Source organism: Lampris incognitus, chromosome 17, assembly GCF_029633865.1.
Source record: "Lampris incognitus isolate fLamInc1 chromosome 17, fLamInc1.hap2, whole genome shotgun sequence".
Lineage (NCBI taxonomy): Eukaryota > Metazoa > Chordata > Actinopteri > Lampriformes > Lampridae > Lampris > Lampris incognitus.
The window spans coordinates 42,746,838-42,768,674 of record NC_079227.1 but is presented as its reverse complement, the minus strand read 5'-3'; the positions used below and the strand labels follow the sequence as shown (position 1 = coordinate 42,768,674).

General features: G+C 43.6%; 1 protein-coding gene across 1 annotated transcript in view; it reads left to right on the top strand.

The window, feature by feature from the left end:
• The window catches only part of bms1 (BMS1 ribosome biogenesis factor), a 76,381-nt gene that overhangs the window by 30,078 nt on the left and 24,466 nt on the right, over positions 1-21,837 (top strand). Inside the window, exons 10-19 of the mRNA XM_056297244.1 lie at positions 281-915; positions 1,054-1,155; positions 6,653-6,804; positions 6,944-7,025; positions 8,157-8,239; positions 12,559-12,747; positions 16,992-17,180; positions 17,410-17,590; positions 18,054-18,115; positions 18,326-18,448. Coding sequence (XP_056153219.1) covers positions 281-915; positions 1,054-1,155; positions 6,653-6,804; positions 6,944-7,025; positions 8,157-8,239; positions 12,559-12,747; positions 16,992-17,180; positions 17,410-17,590; positions 18,054-18,115; positions 18,326-18,448 — 1,798 coding nt within the window. The remainder of the gene's footprint in view (positions 1-280; positions 916-1,053; positions 1,156-6,652; positions 6,805-6,943; positions 7,026-8,156; positions 8,240-12,558; positions 12,748-16,991; positions 17,181-17,409; positions 17,591-18,053; positions 18,116-18,325; positions 18,449-21,837) is intronic.

Below are 21,837 nucleotides of genomic sequence, written 5' to 3'. Positions count from 1 at the left end.
AGCTAACATAGGAGAGTCAGGGACATATCAGTCAAGCACAATGTGAACACGCCTAGAAGACCTGAGAAGACCTGAGACGAGGTCTCAGCAGCAAACTCAACTGAAAACACCAGTTTGGGTGTGCAGTGAGTTTAAATGTGTCAATGGCATACCACAATAACTGCCCCTATAATACCAACAACATGCAGTAATGTGATTGTGTGTCGAATGCGACTATGGGATCAGCCACAGCTTGGGTTTTGACAGAAGAGAATAACATGTTTCCTTGTGTGTATCATAGGAACAACGAGGCGCTCAAGGAGAACTGGGTACTGGATCCCGAGAACCAGCGAGAGAGACGGAAGGTTTTCTTTCCTGAGGAGGAAGAAAAAGGAGGCAATGGTATCACCAGTGATGAAGATGAGGTCAAAACAGATACTGAGGAAGAATCGAGTGACGAGGATGGAGAGGGCAGCGTATCCTCATTGATCGAAGAGGCAAAGGCTAAACCTAAAAAGACTGAAACAGCAGGCAGGACTCCACTATTGAAAAAAACAAAAAGAGAGAGGAAAGGCGAGAAAGAACTGTTTGAGCTGCCTGTGTTTGCTGACAGTGAAGATGACTTGGAGATGAATGAAGAGGAGCAAGGAAAAAAGGAGACAAAACACAAGAGTAGACAGGGGCAACTCGAACAGTATGAATTAGCTTCTGAAGATGACAAAGAGGTTAAAAAACCTGTGGTAGAAAGAGTATCTAGAAATTGCCTCAAGGAGGATGAAGACGTAGAGGGGATGGATGATGAAGATGAGGTAGAAGAGTCAGAAGCTGAATTAATGGAAGTACATGTTGGTACATCCAAAACCAATGAAAAATGCATCAACAATCATGATCGGGAGATTAAGGGAGAGGACCTTGGTCAGTTTTGTGAAACTGAAGGTATTCAAATGTCTTGAGGCTGTGGGTTTTTTTGTCTGAATTTCAAAAGTAACATTCCCAGGGAGGTGAAAAATGCTGGGGGGAATAAGCCTACTTCATAACTGTTTAAAATTCCTTTTCTCCTTTGTTTGTTTACAGGGACACTACGGTGGAAGGAGGGCCTGCACCGGAAAGCCGCAGAGGCCTTTCTACAGCAAAAGCAAGCTACCCCCAATCTGCGCAAACTGGTTTACAGCAGAGGTAATAAAGCTTCTGTCAGATTCAGTCACTCCCTGACTCCGTCAGTGACACTTAATCAAGTGTCACGACCTTACACCGGATTTACACAGCACGTGGAACGACCATGAGATGGTCTTCTGGGATGGTCAGGATGGAGTTTCCGTAGAGTCTCAGCTCGTTATTTACATCAGAAGTGAAATGGGCACGGAGTGTCTGCATGTCTCCCATGTATCTACCACTACTACTACTACTACTACTACTAGTACTACTTTTGGCTGCTCCCGTTAGGGGCCGCCACAGCAGATCATCCGTTTCCATCTCTTCCTGTCCTCTGCATCTTCCTCTGTCACACCAGCCACCTGCATGTCCTCCCTCACCACATCCATAAACCTCTTTGGCCTTCCTCTTCTCCTCTTCCCTGGCAGCTCCATATTCAGCATCCTTCTCCCAATATACCCAGCATCTCCTCCACACATGTCCACACCATCTCTATCTTGTCTCTCTTGCTTTGTCTCTAAACCGTCCAGCCTGAGCTGTCCCTCTAATATACTTGTTCCTAATCGTGTCCTCCTTCATCACTCCCAGTGAAAATCTTATCATCTTCAACTCTGCCAGACTGCTAACCTGAAGCGATGGAGGGACCATAGAATTGTCAGTAGTCAGAGTAAAACTATCAGGTTTAGCCATAGTAGACTCCTACTAGGAGGACCTGGGTTTTATTAAATGCAGTTGCAAGAACAATACTTTCCACTCATATCTTGGGATGTTTGATTTAAAAGAGAAGTTAATTTAATTGTAATTATAACTATTCCAATTATCTATTAGCGTATCCTCCTCTCTAATCTATTTCTATCTGTGGATGTCTGTCGTTTTTTTAAGACTCTCTCTGTATGGAGTGTTTTGTCAGAGTGATTGTTTTTTGGGGTACGTTTAACTGTGTGCTCCTTCATGTTCTTGTTGAGTCTTCAGAAGGACAACATCAACAATGTCGTCTTTCAGAACAAAAGAAAGGACAATGAAACTTGTGTGATTGGGCTGGGGGTTTCACAGAATAGTCGACTGTCAAAACCACCAGTAGACCCTGTGTAGTTGTAGACTGATCCTTCATCTCTGCTTGTAGCAATGTGCAGTAATAAAGCAGTGGCAGTGCAGCTACAGCTGATGTGCAGCAGGGGGCGTTGTGGGTAGGTGGAAATAACTTTGGTTGTTGTTGAACATAGTTTTGTTTGAACAATCATTTTCTGTTATGCCATGTTGAATAAACAGAAGTTAAGGTATGTAGAGGAAGACAGGGAAGAGGAAAAGAGGAACGCCAAAGAGGAGGTAGAGAAGGAAAGACTGCCGTGGTCCCTGTGTCTCGGTGTAACGAGTGACCATGTTAACTGGTGACTTAAGTGATGGCAGCTAACAGAACACGTAGTGTCCTCAGCCTTTAATTTTACTTTAATCAATTTGAAATACACAGTCATCTGTGTTTAATATCTAAGCTTACACAGTCATCTGTACACAGTCATCTGTGTTTAATACACAGTCATCTGTGTTTAATATCTAAGCTTACACAGTCATCTGTACACAGTCATCTGTGTTTAATACACAGTCATCTGTGTTTAATATCTAAGCTTACACAGTCATCTGTACACAGTCATCTGTGTTTAATACACAGTCATCTGTGTTTAATATCTAAGCTTACACAGTCATCTGTACACAGTCATCTGTGTTTAATACACAGTCATCTGTGTTTAATATCTAAGCTTACACAGTCATCTGTACACAGTCATCTGTGTTTAATACACAGTCATCTGTGTTTAATATCTAAGCTTACACAGTCATCTGTACACAGTCATCTGTGTTTAATATCTAAGCTTAAGCTTTACATAAGATAAGTTGCGCTCAACAAGATTCATTCACCTCGTGATGTTTCTTGTGATATGGGAAAGAAACCACAGCTGGCAGTGCAGCTGTATTTTGTACCATTATCTTCAGTCGGAAAGTGACCCATAGTTCATCATTTAAGCTTTAATGTTACAATGTCACATTCCTCATTAGCTGCTAGCTGCTCTGCTAATCTGGTCTTCGCCACATTGAAAGTAACTTCAGGAAATGTGAATGCTTGTTGGCGACACCGTTTACTTAAGATGATGTAGGACAAAAGGGACCAGATACTGTATTGAATGTTCAGTTTAAGATTATTTTAGGCTTTTCAACAGCTGCCTTCACCACGACAACCACGGATGCACTGGGCTGAAAGTCACAGTCACTAGTTAAACAGAAACACCTGCAAAAAAGCAGCCGTGTTACTGCAGCCACTCTTCAGCTCAGGCAAGCTTGCCGGGGGTTTAGTCCAATCAGATTGCAGCTTATTTGTAAACAGCCTCTCAAAGCCAATCCAAGAGTCTGTTATTTCATATACCCCCAGGTTGGTCCCACCTACATTAGTTAACCCTTTACTAGTAATATTTGAGACCTTTTTTAACGAGAACTGATTGTTGTTATTGGGTGAAAAAAAAGATTTTTTGCGATTAATCGACTACTGCACTACCTTTTGGGAGTATTGATGACTACTAAAAGGCAGCAGTTGTGAATGCCGTATTTGTAACAAGGTGTTGCTCTGAGTTGTGTCTTGGTTCTGTCCAGCCTGAAAAGCCCTCAACATTGTAGCATGGGGATGATGTGGGGTAGTTAAAGGCGTGGAGCACCATGTTTGTGGTCGCAGAAGGAGGCTGCAGTAGAGACCCTGAACCATCTTGGGAGTCCATGCTGTTGGACCCTGGCCTGTTTCTGCCAAGGTCTGTGTGGTGGCTGTGCAACAGTGTTAAAATATACACAGTTGTCAATCTGGAAACAGCCACCTTCACTCATCTTTTTCAAGACCTGTGGTGACCAGCCAATGAAAATGGCATCATAATCATCAGTCATCTCATAGCGATGACTTGGCATGCAGGCAGTGGGTTGTTCTTTAGTAACTAGGCTCTTGGACCACTGCTGAAAAAGCCTTTCAGTAACAGAACCCATGACTGAGTAGTCTTATTTAGGGTCTGCTCTTCTCCATCTAGTAGGGGAGGAGACTTAAAAAGTTCACCCATACATAGCCTGACTTGTTAAAACCCCTAACTGGATTACCATGTCCATTGGGATCTCTTCCAGGCGGTCAGAAACAAAACAAAAATAAATGTTGAAGCCTTGAATGTGCAAACCCTTCTTGGCAGAAAAATCCTGAGAATAGCCATGTTTGCTGGTGAACTAATGAGCTTCCAAAGTGGCATTGTCACATAATGCCATCATTAAAGTCAGCACCACCTCCATTGTGGAGCTTCAGTATGTTGATAATTCCACTTGTGCTCACATGAACGTGAGCAGTGCATCCTTAATGTGTTTACTAAGATGTATGCACTCCTTGGGCTGTCTCCAAATTTCAAAAATACCCAAATCCTGTACCAGCCACCACCCAACAGCTCTTCACCACCACCACCAATAATCATTAACAATGGCCATCTACCTTGGCAGCATCTCCTCCAAAGCTGATATTGACAGAAAGATACACCGCCACATTTGCAGTGCTGTGGGGTTTTTCAGGCGTTTGCCAAGCTGAGCAGTAGTGTCTTCAAGAACTGTGACGTCTAAGTTACTGGCCTACAAATCTGTTGTTTTTCTCTCCAACTATTATGGTGATGAAATATTAATAAAGTCTCAGAGCCCTGGAGTCTTACCACCAGAGGTGTCTCTGTGGACTACTGTGCAGTAGTGAGGAAGGCTAATTTGCTAATGTTAGCGTATTGGGGTAAGGTGACATTGGCTCCGTTGTCACTACCAGTGTTAAACACCAATTCAGTTGTCAGAATGCCAAATTATCAACCTTTTAAAGAACACACAACTGCCCGTGGAGGTAAGAAGAGGCAGTATAAAACATCATTCAGCTTCAACAAGTGCCACACCAGCTGGGAAGAGTGGCATCGAAAGTCACCGTTCGTACAATTACCATGCTTGAATAAGATCTTTGATAGGCTGTGAAGGACAAAAGGCATCATAGGAAAGAGAGGTTATTCCCCAAAGAAAGCCCAGCATCTACCTAGCTTGGTGTCACACAATCCGTCCTCTTGCTTCAACAAACTGTGGCTCAGGGGTTGACCTCTTCAGCCATCTCAAGACTCACGGAAACCTTCCAGATTTTCCATCATATTCGACCTCGAGTGGTTGCCAATGATCTGTCCTTAGACCCTCTCATCGGATAAGGAACAACTCCCTAAAAAAAACCTTTAACAGGGAGAAAAAATAGGAAGAAACCTCAGGGGGAGCAACAGAGGAGGGATCTCTCTCCCAAGATGGACAACGTGCAATGGATGTTGTGTTTACACAATTTACACAATACAACATTGAAAGAGGATAACACAATTATAATGGACTTATAAAATTTATGAAGAATATGATGCACAGGATGCCAAGCAGTGTCCAGACGCCACCGGAACAGTCCAGGACCCAAGTCACGCGACGAGCATCACCATGTAAAATGTTTTTATATGGATTTATAAAAAGAAAATGTGATGAGGGGAGTGCCAGGCAGCATCCAAATGGCGACCACCATCACCACGGAGACCTGGGAGGAGAACCGACTGCACGTGCACACAAGGGAGACTTGCATGACTCCATTCACACACAGAAAAAGAGAAAGGAGGAGACATCATTCAGAGAGAGAGAAGAGACATGTGAGAGAAGAGAACAGTTTGCAATAGTCATTAGTCACAATCAATTAAGTCATTAACTAGTCATAATCTATACTGTATAATCTCGTCGGCAGAACAGTGGTTGGTTAATTCATTGAGACAGAAAACCGACCCGCCATCCAGTACAGGTTGTGAAGCGCCCAACTTAAAGGCAACTAATTGTAAACTAAGGCAAAAAGATGAGTTTTAAGTTTGGATGTAAAGGACTCAACAGACTCTGATGGTCTGATGGCAGCAGGCAGGTTATTCCACAACAATGGAGCCCGATAGGAAAAGGCCCTGCTGCCACCAGCTGACTTCTTTTTAACTTTGGGTACACACAGGATCCCTGTGTTTTGAGAGCGAAGAGCATGTACGGTTTAGGGAGGTCAGACCGGCAAGATGGGGCAAGCCCATTTAGGATGTTATAAGTCAGCAGAAGCACCTTGTACTCTGATCTAACATGGATAGGAAGCCAATGAAGGGAGGAAAGAATTGGTGTAATATGGTCACATTTCCTAGATTTAGTTAGTATTCTAGCAGCACCATTCTGATAATGGCTGACATTTTTTTAGAAGGTGCTTGGAGATCATTTCTGCTTGCTAGGTGTTGCACACACAACCTCAAACCGGTTGTGGGACTGTACTGACCTCTAGAATGTTCCTGTGGTGGTACCAGTGATGTTTTTTGTTTTTTTAGCTCATCAGTTCTAGTTTCTGTTTATTTGTAGAGCTCTGAATTAAACATGCATGGCAGTGTTTGTTTTTACAGTTACACAATGCGGAAGTACACTAGAATTTAGTCATTTTTGATGTTTTCAGTTGCAGAGGAGGAGTCTGACGTGGATGATGAGGAAGAACTGGGTGGGTTGTTTCGTGTAAGCCGCCCCAAGAAGAGCAAAAGGTACTGGGCAGATGCGACTGACTGCTCCTGTTTCAAACCCGACGGCTCTCACAATTGGGATTTGGAGGAGGTAAAGGAAAGAGCCATGGTTAATACACTGATGTTTTCTGAAAATAAACTTTTTTCATGACTGCCCTTTGTGATGTCAGGATGAAAACTGAGGACAAACACTGAAAAAGAAAAGCGTGCTGTAATGTTTTGTTTTCCAGATGCTGGCGTCCATCAGGGATTGCTTTGTAACTGGGAAATGGGAAGAAAACAAAGATGCTTACACTCTGCTTAAACAAGAAGGTAAGGAAGGAGAGAAGTTATCAAACTCCCGAACCACACTGTGCTAACATAAATGCAGTTGTCAGCTCCGGCATGTGAGCAGTATTTTATGTCTTCAGTGACTTTAATATCTCCAGCTGCTTGCATGTGGATGCCAGGGGAGATATGTCTTCATTACTACCTGTTTTTCTCACAGCATACAGTATGAGAATGACACCAGAGGTACAAACTTCACATCGTCTACAGCTCTATTTGTATGGCGTCCGGGTAGCGTGGCGGTCTATTCTGTTGCCTACCAACACAGGGATCGCCGGTTCAAATCCCTGTGTTACCTCCGGCTTGGTTGGACGTCCCTACAGGCACAATTGGCCGTGTCTGCGGGTGGGAAGCCAGATGTGGGTATGTGTCCTGGTCGCTGCACTAGCGCCTCCTCTGGTCGGTCGGGGCGCCTGTTCAGAGAGGAGGGGGAACTGGGGGGAATAGCGTGAGCCTCCCACGTGCTACGTCCCCCTGGTGAAACTCCTCACTGTCAAGGGAAAAGAAGCGACTGGTGACGCCACATGTATCAGAGGAGACATATGGTAGTCTGCAGCCCTCCCCGGATTGACAGACGGGGTGGAGCAGAGACCATGACGGCTCAGAAGAGTGGAGTAATTGGCCAAATACAATTGGAAGAAAAAAAAAAAAACTCGTTCGTAACCCGGGGACTTCCTGTACTGTAGCAAGGTCAAACATCCTGAAGAACTACGTTTGACGGGTGTTTTGCCCCAGTGCTGCACCACTCGACATACACTAGATAGATACCTGTGTATGTCAAGAAACATTGGCTGCAAAACCAAAAGTCCTTGCTGTTTTAGCCTCCATCCAGGCACTTCCTGTGTACACACAACCGATGTACGACACAGTGGAAACTCGTACTTATTTTACATCACAGCTAGTTTGTGACTTTGAACAGATCCTTTGTCTTATGCAAGCAAAACTGTTTCCAAACTATGCATTGTATGCCTTGTAGTGAAGTTAGCAATACTGGTGTAAAATGTTACCATTTGGACATATCTAGGTGTTTAACGTGTACCTTAGTTTAGCTCTCTGCTCGAAACATGTTACAGCTCAATGGTTTCAGCCCTCATTTTCTCCTCTTCCTTTCTTAAGAGGAGCTTTATGGTGACTTTGAAGACTTGGAAACAGGAGAGGTCCACAGAGGCCCAAAAGGAGAGCAAGAGAACCAAGCTGAGGTATTAATTTACTTGTTGTGCTAAAGACCCAGGATTAATAAAGAAATTCTTGTCAGACTATCAGAAGGGCTTATAGAACAAGCAGTAAGGTTCAGAAAGGATGTTAGAAAAGATACAGCCTAATTTCAGAGAAATGTTGGGGTTATTATTCGGAAAATTGGCATTCTTACGGCGGCATGGTGGCCCAGTGGTTAGTGGAACCCCGGGGTTGTCCAACCTTGGGGGTCATCCCAGGTTGCCCTCTGTGTGGAGTTTGCATGTTCTCCCTGTGTCTGCGGTGGGTTTTCTCCGGGTGCTCCGGTTTCCCCCACCATCAAAAAGATATGCATGTTAGGGTTAGTACTGCTGTCTGTGCCCCTGACCGAGGCATGGCAAGATCAACTGGAGTTGGTCCCCGTCTGCTGCTCGGTAGCTGCCCACTGCTGCTAGCTACACAGCTAGGATGGGTTAAATACAGAGAAGAATTTCCCCATGGAGATCAATAAAATATCTCAAAATCTCAAAATCAAATTCTTTGATCAGGGTTGCAGCATGTTGATGTCCCTCTGAAATAGCTGCTCAGAGTAGGCACTCTTTCTCTCTGCTCAAGAAGCAGAGGTAATGACTTCAAATGGTAAGTATACGTATGGTAAATGGACTCCATTTTATATCGCACTTTTCCAGCTTCAACATCCACTCAAAGAGCTGTGCAATAAATTCATGCCTCGCATTCACCCATGCACGCACGCACGCACGCACGCACGCACGCACGCACGCACGCACGCACACACGCACACACACACACACACACACACACACACACACACACACACACACACTCTCCACCAATTGTGGTTTTCAGCCATGTATGGTAACACCCAGCTGGAGCATTAAGGGTTTAGTAAGGTGTCTTGCTCAGGGACACCTTAACATTTTTGCCAAGAGGAGACAAGGTTTGAACCAGAAACCCTCTAGTTACTAGGAGACCTACTGTACCTCCTGAGCTGCTGCTGAGCTCTTCCTGAGCTGCTGCTGAGCTCTTCCTGAGCTACTGCTGAGCTACTGCCACCACAAAGAGAAAACTTCTATGAACAAAAATATCTTTGAATTTCCTTGAAGAGGTCAGTGCTACAAGACAAAAGAACTGGCTACCAGGTTATCTAAATTGGCTACCAGATTATCTGAATTTGGCTTTTCTTTAACCCCCAGCTCCTGGCAATGTGCACGGGACAGAAAATCCAAAAAAAGAAACTGATCTTTTTTTAAATAGGAAAATTGAAAAGAAATGGACAAGGAGCATGAGAAAAACAAGAGAAAGCAGAAGGTTCAGCGAGGTGGACATGGTTTAGTCATGATGAGAAGAGCAAAATGTGTTGCTAAATATACGAACTTCCTGCATATACAAAGAACTAAATAGAACAGGATTACAAAGAATTGTCAGTTTCTCTACCAGTGGTGGCTGGTGCTAACAATTGGGGGGGGGGGCACAATTTACCTTGGCACAGCACACCTGACAGCTGCTTTAATGTCCACACAGTCACAGAGTTATTAAGAAGGACAATGTAGCCTATGTCCTATGACCCCCAAAATTGTTAGCACCAGCGGCCACTGTTCTGTACTCTGTATTTCAATCAGGGATTTTATAATTTCATTCAGTATCAGATTTATATTTCCAGAAATTACAGTAATCAAAGTTCAAAGCAAATAGATATGGGATTGGGCCAGTGATTTCAGAAGACCCAGGGGCCCAACTGGCCCAGTGGTGAGCTGACATTAATGTCAACCCCCTGCTACAGTATTGGACTGACATTTTTAGTAGGGAGTAGGGCCGCTCAAGGTGTCTTCTTTGGACAGCTTGGGTGGTCTCTTGTCCTCCTTGACATAAAAGTTCTGATTTCTGAACTGTGATTGGTGAAAAATGTTATGATCTTGAACTTATATACAAATGTCTGTTTTAAATATGAACAAATGTAAACAAATATCTGTTTTGTTACCGTCTGTCACCAATTGGTAAGGGCCCTGACACACCAGGCCGATGGTCGGCCGTCGGTGAACGTCTGTGGCCCTTGTTTTTGTGGTGTGTCCCGCACCGTCGGCACTAGTCGGACCCGTCGGCAGCTTTTTGTCCGATTCAGCATGTTGAATCAGCAGAGCCCATTGGAGAGAGAGATCACTCTGATTGGCTGTTCAGCTTAGCGTATCAGTGCTAAGCTAGCGAATCAGGGCCGTCGGCTGTGGTCTTTGCAGTGTGTTCAAGTGCTACTTTTTGGCCCAGACGGCAGGCGATGTGAGGTTACGCAACAGTCAGCCTTCGCCACCGCTAGTCGGGTTTTTTGTATCTGGGCCCTAAATCAATAATGGTTCATCACAGAATGACTTCATACAGCTAAATTCAGCAACTTCACCAGGATCTGTTTACATATGCAAACCTCCGTCTTCGGGCAGAGGAGGGGGGCCTTGCACTGATCTATCATGATAGTATAAAACTAACGCCACTCTCTACCTGATCAATCTTCCTGTGAGCTGTGGCTGTTAAGTTCTATGGACCGACACCCGTCATGATTGCTGCTCTGTACGGACCTCCTAAGGCATCGAATATTTTTATCACTGAACTCTCAACAGTTTTAACCACCGTTAGTGCAACGTCTCCCAATATAATCCTAATGGGGGATTTAAATTTTTATTTTGATAACACTGACCATATGTTCACTAAAGTGTCTTTACGCATGCTCAGTAATCCAGGTAAGAAAACCACAGACAGGCGAATCAGTTCATCTGGACTCAATGTTTATTGAGAAACGTTTCATCACTCATCTAAGTGACCTCTTCAGTCTCAATGTTCAGACTGAAGAGGTCACTTAGATGAGTCATTCTGAACCATCTTTGGCGGTGTCTCCCATTTGGACCTGGGGACTTCCAGTCTGTATTCAGTACAGATGTTCCTGTACACTGTCCCAGCCTCTTGGTTATGTCTTTCAGTGTGCGCTTTCCCAGCTTGCATTTTACAACCTGCTACTGTCTCAGGGTTGTCTTTGCACAGTCTGCATCTTGCATCTTGTCTGGTGTGGTAGACCACTGCCTCAGCGGATCTGGTGCTGAGTGTTTGTTCTTGTGCTGCTATGATCGAGCCTTTGTGCTGTCCTTCAGTCCAGCCTTTTCTAGCCACTGGTAGGATTTTTCTGCCGTCCACATCTTCTATCTATTGATGCTACAACCCATGGAGGGGCTTGGTCTTCCATGATACCTCCTCTTCTTCTTCCTTCCCACTCTGTCTTCTGCTACCTGTGGTACTCACTCAGCAGTTAGTCCTGGGGGCCCTTTTCTGATGTACTATAGCTGCTCCAGCTATAGCTATCTATCTGTCTGTCTGTCTGTCTGTCTGTCTAAATCTGTCTCTCTAGCTATTTGTCTATCTATCTATCTAAACAGATCTAAGAAATATAAATAGTACAAAGGAAAGTAAAAGTACAATTTTATATACAAATGATCATATATACATGTATGGGAGAGTGGCTGTCACTGTGGGGCTGGGGGGGCAGGGGGCCTATTGATTAGTCCAACTGCAACAGAGAAAAAACTGTTCTTGTGTCATGAGGTTTGGGTCCTGATGGACCTCAGCCTCTTGACAGAGGACAAAGGCTCCAAAAGGAGGGGTTGACAACAGTCTCTCCTGCCCATCTCAAGGTCCTGCAGAGATGGGAGGCAGCAACCCATCACTTTATCCACCGAGTGGTTGATGCGCTGCGGCCTGCCCTGGTCCCTGGCTGTGGCAGCAGCGTACCAGGTGGTGATGGAGGAGGATGACTCAGTAATGGAGATGCAGAATTCACCATTATCGTCTGTGGCAGGATGACTTTCTTCAGCTGCCGCAGGAAGTACATCCTCTGCTGTGTTTTATTGATGTGGGAGCTGATGTTTAGCCCCCACTTGGGGTCCTGAGTGATGGTGGTGCCTGGGAAAAGGAATGACTCCACAGTGGTAACTGTAGTGTTGCAAACCCTACCCTGTTTGTCAAACGTTGATGAGTTTTAACTGATAAGAAAACAGTAATTACCAGCTAATGAAACCCTGCTTGTCAGCCAATCACAAGTCATACCGCATTGCATATTGGTTTTAACTCAACTGCAAAACCTGTGTATGTTTGTATACATGAGATAGCAGTCATGTCCAGTTTTGTCAAATTCACATGAAGTTACCTCATATCACATGTCTGATGTGGAATGGGGCTAGCTGAGGAAAGATGATGTCAAGAAAAGATTGTCAACTGGATATTAGACTAACAATTGGAAAATTAATTCATGAATTTTCTTTTCTCCTGCACTTCTGCATCATGGGAACAGGACAACTCTGATGAAGATGCTGATGAAGATGCTGACAAAGAGAGGGTGATAACAATGGATGATGAGGTCCAGCAAAACAAACGTCTGGAGAAGAAGCGAAAGTTGAAGGAACTTTTTAATGTCGAGTATGATGAAGGAGATAAGCCTTATTTTGACGACCTTAAAGAGGAGATGCAGAAGCAGGCTGAGGTAAGACAGTCTATTCACTGGGATGGTGGCTTGTAAGAAACATTTGAATAGATTGTTTTAACCTCTGGACTCCCGCTGAGTTTTTTAATCTTCCTGATCTCTGATGATCCTCACTTACATGATGCTCAGGTTGTCTTCATTTTAAAACTGAACAGCCTGTCTGTTGTCTTGGTCACAGATGATGTGAAGGACATTGCATGAATCCACAAAGTTACCTGGTGCTGCTTTAAACTTCACTTTGATAAATTACACCCATGAGGGGGATGGCTTGTTTTGCAAAAGATACAAATGCAAATGAGTATAAACAAACAAATACGTGTGCAAAATGGGAAAGAAAGAAAAAAAACATGAATTTCTCATATTTAAACTTAAATGTACTTCATGTTAGGGGTGTGTAACTTTCTTAGACTGATACAATACACATTTCCATCCATGATCAATCACATCATTCATGTAAGATGCATTTTAAGCAGCCTATACTACCATATGATACAATTCAGCCATGTTTCCATGTGATATAATAAGATGTGATGTGATGAGATGAGATGAGGTGAGATGAGATGTCATGTGATGAGATGAGATGTCATGAGATGAGATGTGAAGTGATGTGATGAGATGAGATGTGATGTGATGTGACGAGATGTGATGTGATGTGATGTGACGAGATGTGATGAGATGAAATGTGACGAGATGTGATGAGATGAGCTGAGATGTCATGAGATGAGATGTGATGTGACGAGATGTGATGTGATGTGACGAGATGTGATGAGCTGAGATGTGATGTGACGAGATGTGATGTGACGAGATGTGATGAGCTGAGATGTCATGAGATGAGATGTGAAGTGATGTGATGAGATGTGATGTGACGAGATGTGATGAGTTGAAATGAAATGTAACGAGATGTGATGAGATGTGATGTGACGAGATGTGATGTGATGTGACGAGATGTGATGTGATGAGATGTGATGTGACGAGATGTGATGTGACGAGATGTGATGAGATGTGATGTGACGAGATGTGATGTGACGAGATGTGATGAGATGAGATGTGAAGTGATGTGATGAGATGTGATGTGACGAGATGTGATGTGATGTGATGTGACGAGATGAGATGAGGATTATACTTGTTACAATGGACTGCATTTTATATAGTGCTTTTCTAGCTGCAACAGCCACTCAAAGTGCTTCACAGTTAATTCCTTACATGACCCACATGAGCACATACTCCTACACACACATGACCCACATGAGCACATACTCCTACACACACATGACCCACATGAGCACACACTCCTACACACACACATGACCCACATGAGCACATACTCCTACACACACATGACCCACATGAGCACATACTCCTACACACACATGACCCACATGAGCACACACTCCTACACACACATGACCCACATGAGCACATACTCCTACACACACATGACCCACATGAGCACATACTCCTACACACACACATGACCCACATGAGCACACACTCCTACACACACATGACCCACATGAGCACATACTCCTACACACACATGACCCACATGAGCACATACTCCTACACACACATGACCCACATGAGCACATACTCCTACACACACATGACCCACATGAGCACATACTCCTACACACACATGACCCACATGAGCACACACTCCTACACACACATGACCCACATGAGCACACACTCCTACACACACATGACCCACATGACCACACACCTACACACACATGATCCACATGAGCACACACTCCTACACACACATGGCCACACACTCCTACACACACATGACCCACATGAGCACACACTCCTACACTACATGACCCACATGAGCACACATTCCTACACACACATGACCCACATGAGCACACACCTACACACACATGATCCACATGAGCACACACTCCTACACACACATGGCCACACACTCCTACACACACATGACCCACATGAGCACACTCTCCTACACACACATGATTCACATGAGCACATACTCCTACACACACATGACCCACATGAGCACACACTCCTACACACACATGACCAACATGAGCACACACACACCTACACACACATGATCAACATGAATACACACTCCTACACACACATGACCACACACTCCTACACACACGACCCACATGAGCACACACTCCTACACACACATGAACACACACTCCTACACACCCATGACCCACATGAGCACACACACCTACACACACATGATCCACATCAGCACACACTCCTACACACACATGAACACACACTCCTACACACACATGACCCACATGAGCACACACTCCTGCACACACATGACCCACATGAGCACACACTCCTACATACACATGACCCACATGAGCACACACTCCTATACACACATGACTCACATGAGCACACACTCCTACACACAAATGACCCACATGAGCACACACTCCTACACACAACATGCCAACATGCCAGGCAACAACCAGCTCATCGGGAGCAGTTAGGGTTTAGGTGTCTTGCTCAGCGTTTTTGCCCAAGAGGAGCCGGGGATGGAAGCGGCAGCCTTCCAGTTACCAGATACCTACCAGCCATCTCATGTTCTGGTGTGCTCCAATTCCATTTCAGCTTTGTGGAGTGTGTGATAGATAAACTGGTCCAAGAGAAAGCAGGATCTTTATTTGACATTATACAAACATTATTCAGAATGAACAAACTGGCTGCATAATGAAGTAAACACACATTGACATGACAGTAAGCCTTAGCAACACACAAATCAGGAGTTTGATAAAATGTGAAATAAGAGATTCAAAATAGTGGGAGGAGTAAAGACCAACATGGAAAGAGGAGTTCGTCTCATGAGAGCTACAGGGAGGAGTAGAAGAGAAAAATCTATGATTTCAAAAATGAGACTAGGACACACACACACACTTGGACAATGTTATTGAAAAAAAAGAAAAGAAAAAAAACCTGGGAAGTGTGAAATATTTGATCATCTGGAAACAATACACTATAATAATTTTCCTAGATATCATAATGAAAGGAAGGGACTAACAAGATGACCCCCATGTCTAGACATTAAAACTCGTTTTTTACTCGCACGTCACACAGCAGCTACGGTCTCATTGTAATCTGCTCTGCTGTCTGCTCCGGCTCCATGCAGGCTGGTCTCAGTTGCTCCAGCTCTATGCAGGCTGGTCTCAGCTGCTCCGGCTCCGTGCAGGCTGGTCTCAGCTGCTCCAGCTCTATGCAGGCTGGTCTCAGTTGCTCCGGCTCCGTGCAGGCTGGTCTCGTCTGCTCCAGCTGTGTGCAGGCTGGTCTCAGCTACTCCCGCTCCATGCGGGCTGGTCTCAGCTGCTCCGGCTCTGTGCAGGGCGCTCTCAGCTGATTCGGCTCTGTGCAGCTCTGTGACTGGACTCCAAGTTGTGTTGGAAGTCTGAGGTATACCGGAAGAGGAAAGAGGAGAGGCAGTATAATGCAGCAGTATGTGGAGCTCAGCAAAGCTATTAACCTACAGATGTACCTCACTGTACCAAACCAGAGGTTTGTCTCATGAATTGCTTCTGCCACATGGTTGTGCTACATGGTTGTGCCTCATGGTTGTGCCACGTGATTGTGCCATGTGGATCTGCCACATGGTTTTGCCATATGGTTGTGCCACGTGGTTGTGCCACATGGTTTTGCCTCATGGTTCTGCCATGTGGTTTTGCCTTATGGTTCTGCCATATGGTTGTGTCACATGGTTTTGCTTCATGGTTCTGCCACTTGGTTGTGCCATAGTGCTGAGCAGGCTCCAGTCTCAAGTCATTTACAGTGATGTGATTAGTTCCTGGGAAGACCAGTGAGGGCCTGCTTGTTTGAAGGGATTCCATGATTGTCATGTTTCAGGAGTTATTTCTTTTGAGTTTGGGCTTAATTTTGCACATTTTATTTCCATGTGTAAGTGCCACAGACATGTTGTATGAAGCATGCCGAACAAGAAGTAAACTAGGAATTGTATCTGTTTGTCATGAGAAGTTTACTTTTCATGTAAGATGAACTTATCATGTTATATTTCAAATGTTTTTTTTAATTTAAGATGTCCTACATATGCATGTGAAGCAACTCTTTGGGTTTGAATTGGGATTTGATCATAAGACGGTTGCAAATTATTGTTAAGAACTTGATCTTAACACAGACTGATATAAAGGTTATCTGTTTAGTTACATATTTGGTGGTTTCCATAGAAAAGCTGCTAATGTTCCACTTTCTTCATGTGTCAGTTGAACCGGGCAGAGTTTGAGGATGTGGACGATGACACCAGAGTGCAGTACGAAGGTTTCCGGCCAGGCATGTATGTGCGTGTAGAGGTGCCCTCTATGCCTTGTGAGTTCGTCGCCAACTTTGACCCCCACTTCCCTGTAATCCTCGGTGGTCTCGGCTCAAGTGAGGGCAACGTAGGATACCTGCAAGTACGTGAGATGCTTCATCGCATGTAAACATGAACACACCTGCTGACTACAGGGAAGCTACCCTTTTCCCATTTCCCTTTTACAATGTTTTTCTATACATATATGTGTATAAATGCGTGTATATAGGTCTGTGTGTGTGTGTGTGTGTGTGTGTGTGTGTGTGTGTGTGAGACATATAAGCATACATAGTTATTTATTCATGTACTTAAGTATGTATACTAATAACCAGATGCGGTTGAAGAAACATCGCTGGCATGATCGGATCTTGAAGACTCGAGACCCCCTCATCCTGTCCTTGGGCTGGCGCCGTTTCCAAACAATCCCCCTCTATCATATTGAAGACCACAACGGACGCCACCGCCTGCTTAAATACACACCACAGCATATGCACTGTGGTGCTTCCATCTTCGGTAGGATGTCACTAAAACCAAACACTGCAGGTGCTACATGTTCCTGCACTGATTATATTATTATTATATCATTATGTTATCATTATTATTATATTGTTATTATCATTATTGTATTACATTATTATTATTATTATTGTTTTATTATTATTTTATTACTCATATTAGTCCAATTTCGAACTAGCATGATATTTAAGAACAACAAACAATATTCAGATTTTGATTCAGTCCAAACCTGTAGTGGTCCTCTTTTTCTGAATGTTGGTGTCATTAATTAATTAACATAAATTATGTTTTATTTTTCTCTTTAAGTGGCTGAGGTAGTCATGAATTAATTCCTCAGCACAATGAAAGTAAATCAAAATACACAAGATCATTTGGAAAAGTATTTGGATATGTTATATATAATATGGATATTGACAAGTCAGTTTGACAGTTGTATATGTTTCCTCCTTTGTGTCTGCAGGTCCCATCACACCACAGGGCAGCGGCTTCTTAGCTGTGCAGTCAGTAACAGAAACCAGTAAAGTAAGTCTTCAGGTCTACTTACATCACATGTTTTGAACAAAATATTTCCTCAGTGCTGTGAGCATGCTGGCTGTGAACTCACGGACATGTTTACTGAGACTTTTAGTTTTACCTGTAGTTTTACTTTTAGTTTTACTCAGCCCTCTGGGTTGCATTCATAGCTTTGGAGCAGTAAGTTGGTGTTTACTGAATGTTTTTGTGTGTTTGCAGTCTAGTTTCCGTATCGCTGCCACAGGAGTGGTTCTGGAAATGGATAAGTCGGTCAGAATCGTGAAGAAACTCAAGCTGGTCGGCTACCCATACAAAATCTACAAGAACACCTGCTTCATTAATGTAAGGAGACCTCAGGAGGCTGGCAAGCAGACTGCAGCCTGCTAGCATCTGATGTTTAACCTCACCACTGCATCTTTTCTGAAAACATATGATACAGGGCTGGCTGCTTATGATGCTGATCTTGGATCTGATCATAATCCCATTCTGCTACCAGTCCTGGTCTGGTAGTCGGGGACTGACATTAACTGTTTTGCTCACTAACCACCATGGCTAGTGGTTTTCCAAGGTTTCTAGTGCCGTGGAAATTTCCTTCAAATACTCAAGACTCAGGAATAATTACACAAAACACTGATGGTTGATGATAAAAGGTAATTAGTGTTGTTTACAATATGGAGAATATAAGCGGAACACCTCATAGGTTATCTCCCTTTATTCTCAACCACACAAATGAGATGCAATCCATCCATCCATCCCTTCCTCATATACATTCTTCCAATACAAGAAAGGTCTGCTCATTGGTTATCTTCAGCTAACCAATGAATACACGTTTCCATGTCTATACCATAGATTGAACATGTGGTCATCTCAGGTTAAGGGGGGCATGTAGGATTAAAAGACACTGAGAAACACAGACAAATAGGGCCCCTAAAAAATCTCCCTATATGACTTATCTATGACTTCTCTATATGACTTCTCTATATTACTTCTCTATATGGCTTCTCTACATGACTTCCCTATATGGCTTATCTATATGACTTCCCTATAGAACTTCTCTATATGATGTCCCTATATGACTTATCTATATGACTTCCCTATAGGACTTCTCTATATGACGTCCCTATATGACTTCTCTAGATGACTTCTCTACATGACTTCCCTATATGACTTATCTATATGACTTCCCTATATGACGCCCCTATATGACTTATCTATATGACTTATCTATATGACTTCCCTATAGGACTTCTCTATATGACGTCCCTATATGACTTATCTATATGACTTCCCTATATGACTTCTCTAGAGGACTTATCTATATGACTTCTCTACATGACTTCCCTATATGACTTCTCTATATCTCTTCCCTATATGACTTCTGTATATGACTTCCCTATATGACTTATCTGTATGACTTATCTATATGACTTCCCTATATGACTTTTCTCATGACAGCTCCTATTACCACATAACACCATCTTCTTTAAGGTATATTGAACATAGAGTAACACAGGCATAAATAAACAAATACACAATGAATAAATAACTCCAAATGTTTCATTACCTGCTTTTTATCATGTTCCATGCTATTTCAGTGCTTCAAATAAAACACCAAATGAGGATATGAATTATAACTATGAATCAACAAACACATTCTGGGGGACATATTACCTCACACAGGTAACTGTTAGCCCTGTCTGTCAGTTGTAAGTCAATGGAAATGGATTAGATTAACATCAACATACTTCATATAAACTCAGCAGTCATCAGAAGTCACACTTATCTAATGCCCTCAAGGGTCAAACATCTCAGCCATGCCTGAGAAGTGACAAGTAAAAGACCCCGGGGAAACCTACACTATTAAGGAACATATGGAAAAACCCTGATTTGATATTTGGGAAAAATCCTGTGTGAATGCCCAAACCTCATCTAAACAGAACATAATCCTAAGTAATCTTAAACAATTAAATGATGAAGCAATAAATGAAGTTTATACAATCATAGCTCAGAATATAACCCTAAATTATAAAGAATATGAAAACAAGTACATATGCTAATATAAATACAATATCATCGTACTAGTACTGTAACAGATCTAGCAACGGCACAAACCCATGCTGGCAAGACAGAGAGATCAGCCTGGAAAAGGACTGGATGTACATATGGAAATAACGTATGGCAGTCTGACGACAGATGTCTTTGCCTGCCTAAGTGTTTGTTTCCTTGTTATGTGGAATTGGCACATGGGAAGGATCATGTGTCGGCCCTGTGATGGCCTGGTGGCCTGTCCAGGGTGTCTCCCCGCCTGCTGCCCAATGACTGCTGGGATAGGCTCCAGCATCCCACGACCCCGATTGGGATAAGCAGTTTAGATAGTGGATGGATGGATGGATGGATAGATAGTAGTACTCTTCTCACATCTTCATCTGATGTGAGGATTATTATGGCTCACAAAAGGCAGATCCCGTGACAACGATAAGTTGTCAGAGATCACCAGCACATGAACTCTGCTTACATATCTGCGAAGTCCTCATCCAAGTAGAGTTTTTCCAGTCGTTGAAGACAGTCCTCATCATCACGGTCCTCACACTTACTATGAGCATCCAGTAACGTATTAAGCAAAGAAACCTACACATCAGAATAGTTAATGAAGTAGCAACCAGTCTGTGGAGCATAGCTTGGACACAGCTGAAATCACACTTAGCAATCAAAAAGAAAGACAATATTGTACCAATAACCAGCAAGAATAACTGTAGTGTACCTTCTCCCTATGATCAAAAAACATTAGTTAACCAGCTACAAGTAGGATCAGCAAAACGGGGATGCAAAGCAGACTGAAAATGGCTTACAGAGATAACATCTGTTAAATTATCTGTAACATCTGGAATCAGTCATCCAAGAATCACCAGTCATATTTAGAGTTGCACACTGTGGTGGCAATTCTAATTGTCTTGACTTGTCATTCGCCTGAACACAGAGGATTCAGAGACGAAGTTCTTCACAGTTTATCACACTTTATTGATGCTTGAGCATGGCACACACAATGCATAGTTACCCAGGTGCATGCTGTCTCCTGTGGTCTTTCTTCTTTTATAGAGACATCTGGCTACCAATTTGTGTGTTTCGCCATCTTGCATCACCGCCATTACTGCGATGGCAAGTTGTAGTGAGTCAGTGTCTGCTGCTGACAGTGACAGGAGCATGGCTAGTTGGATTGATGATGTTAGGCAGTGAAGGTATCTTATATGGATGGTGATATGGTGAGGTATTTCGCCCACTGAAGGGGTCAAGATGTTGGTTATATGTTTTGCAATGTTGTACATGACCGAGTTTATGCTGCTGACGATGGGCTTGATGGGGGCTCCATCTTTATGGATCTTAGGGAGTCCATATATACATGGAATATATGCTTTCCCTGCCTGCACCTGCAGTGCTCTCTTCCCCAGCATGCCAGTTAGTTCCCCGGTCACAGTTCTGATTTTACAGGTGGTGGGCCTCCACTCTGTCTCTGGCAGCACCCCTGGATGCACAATGGAAATGGTGGATCCTGTGTCCACAAGGGCCCAGCAGCGGTGTCCACCAATGGAGCAACAAAGATAGAGACCGTGTGCGTGGCCCACTCTGCCGATCTGGGAAGAGTTCTCAATGGGGGATATGGTCGGTTGGCATCGGCCTGGTTGCTTTCGGCGTGGTGACGCACGAGCCTGGCCGACGACCCCTCTTTCGATGTC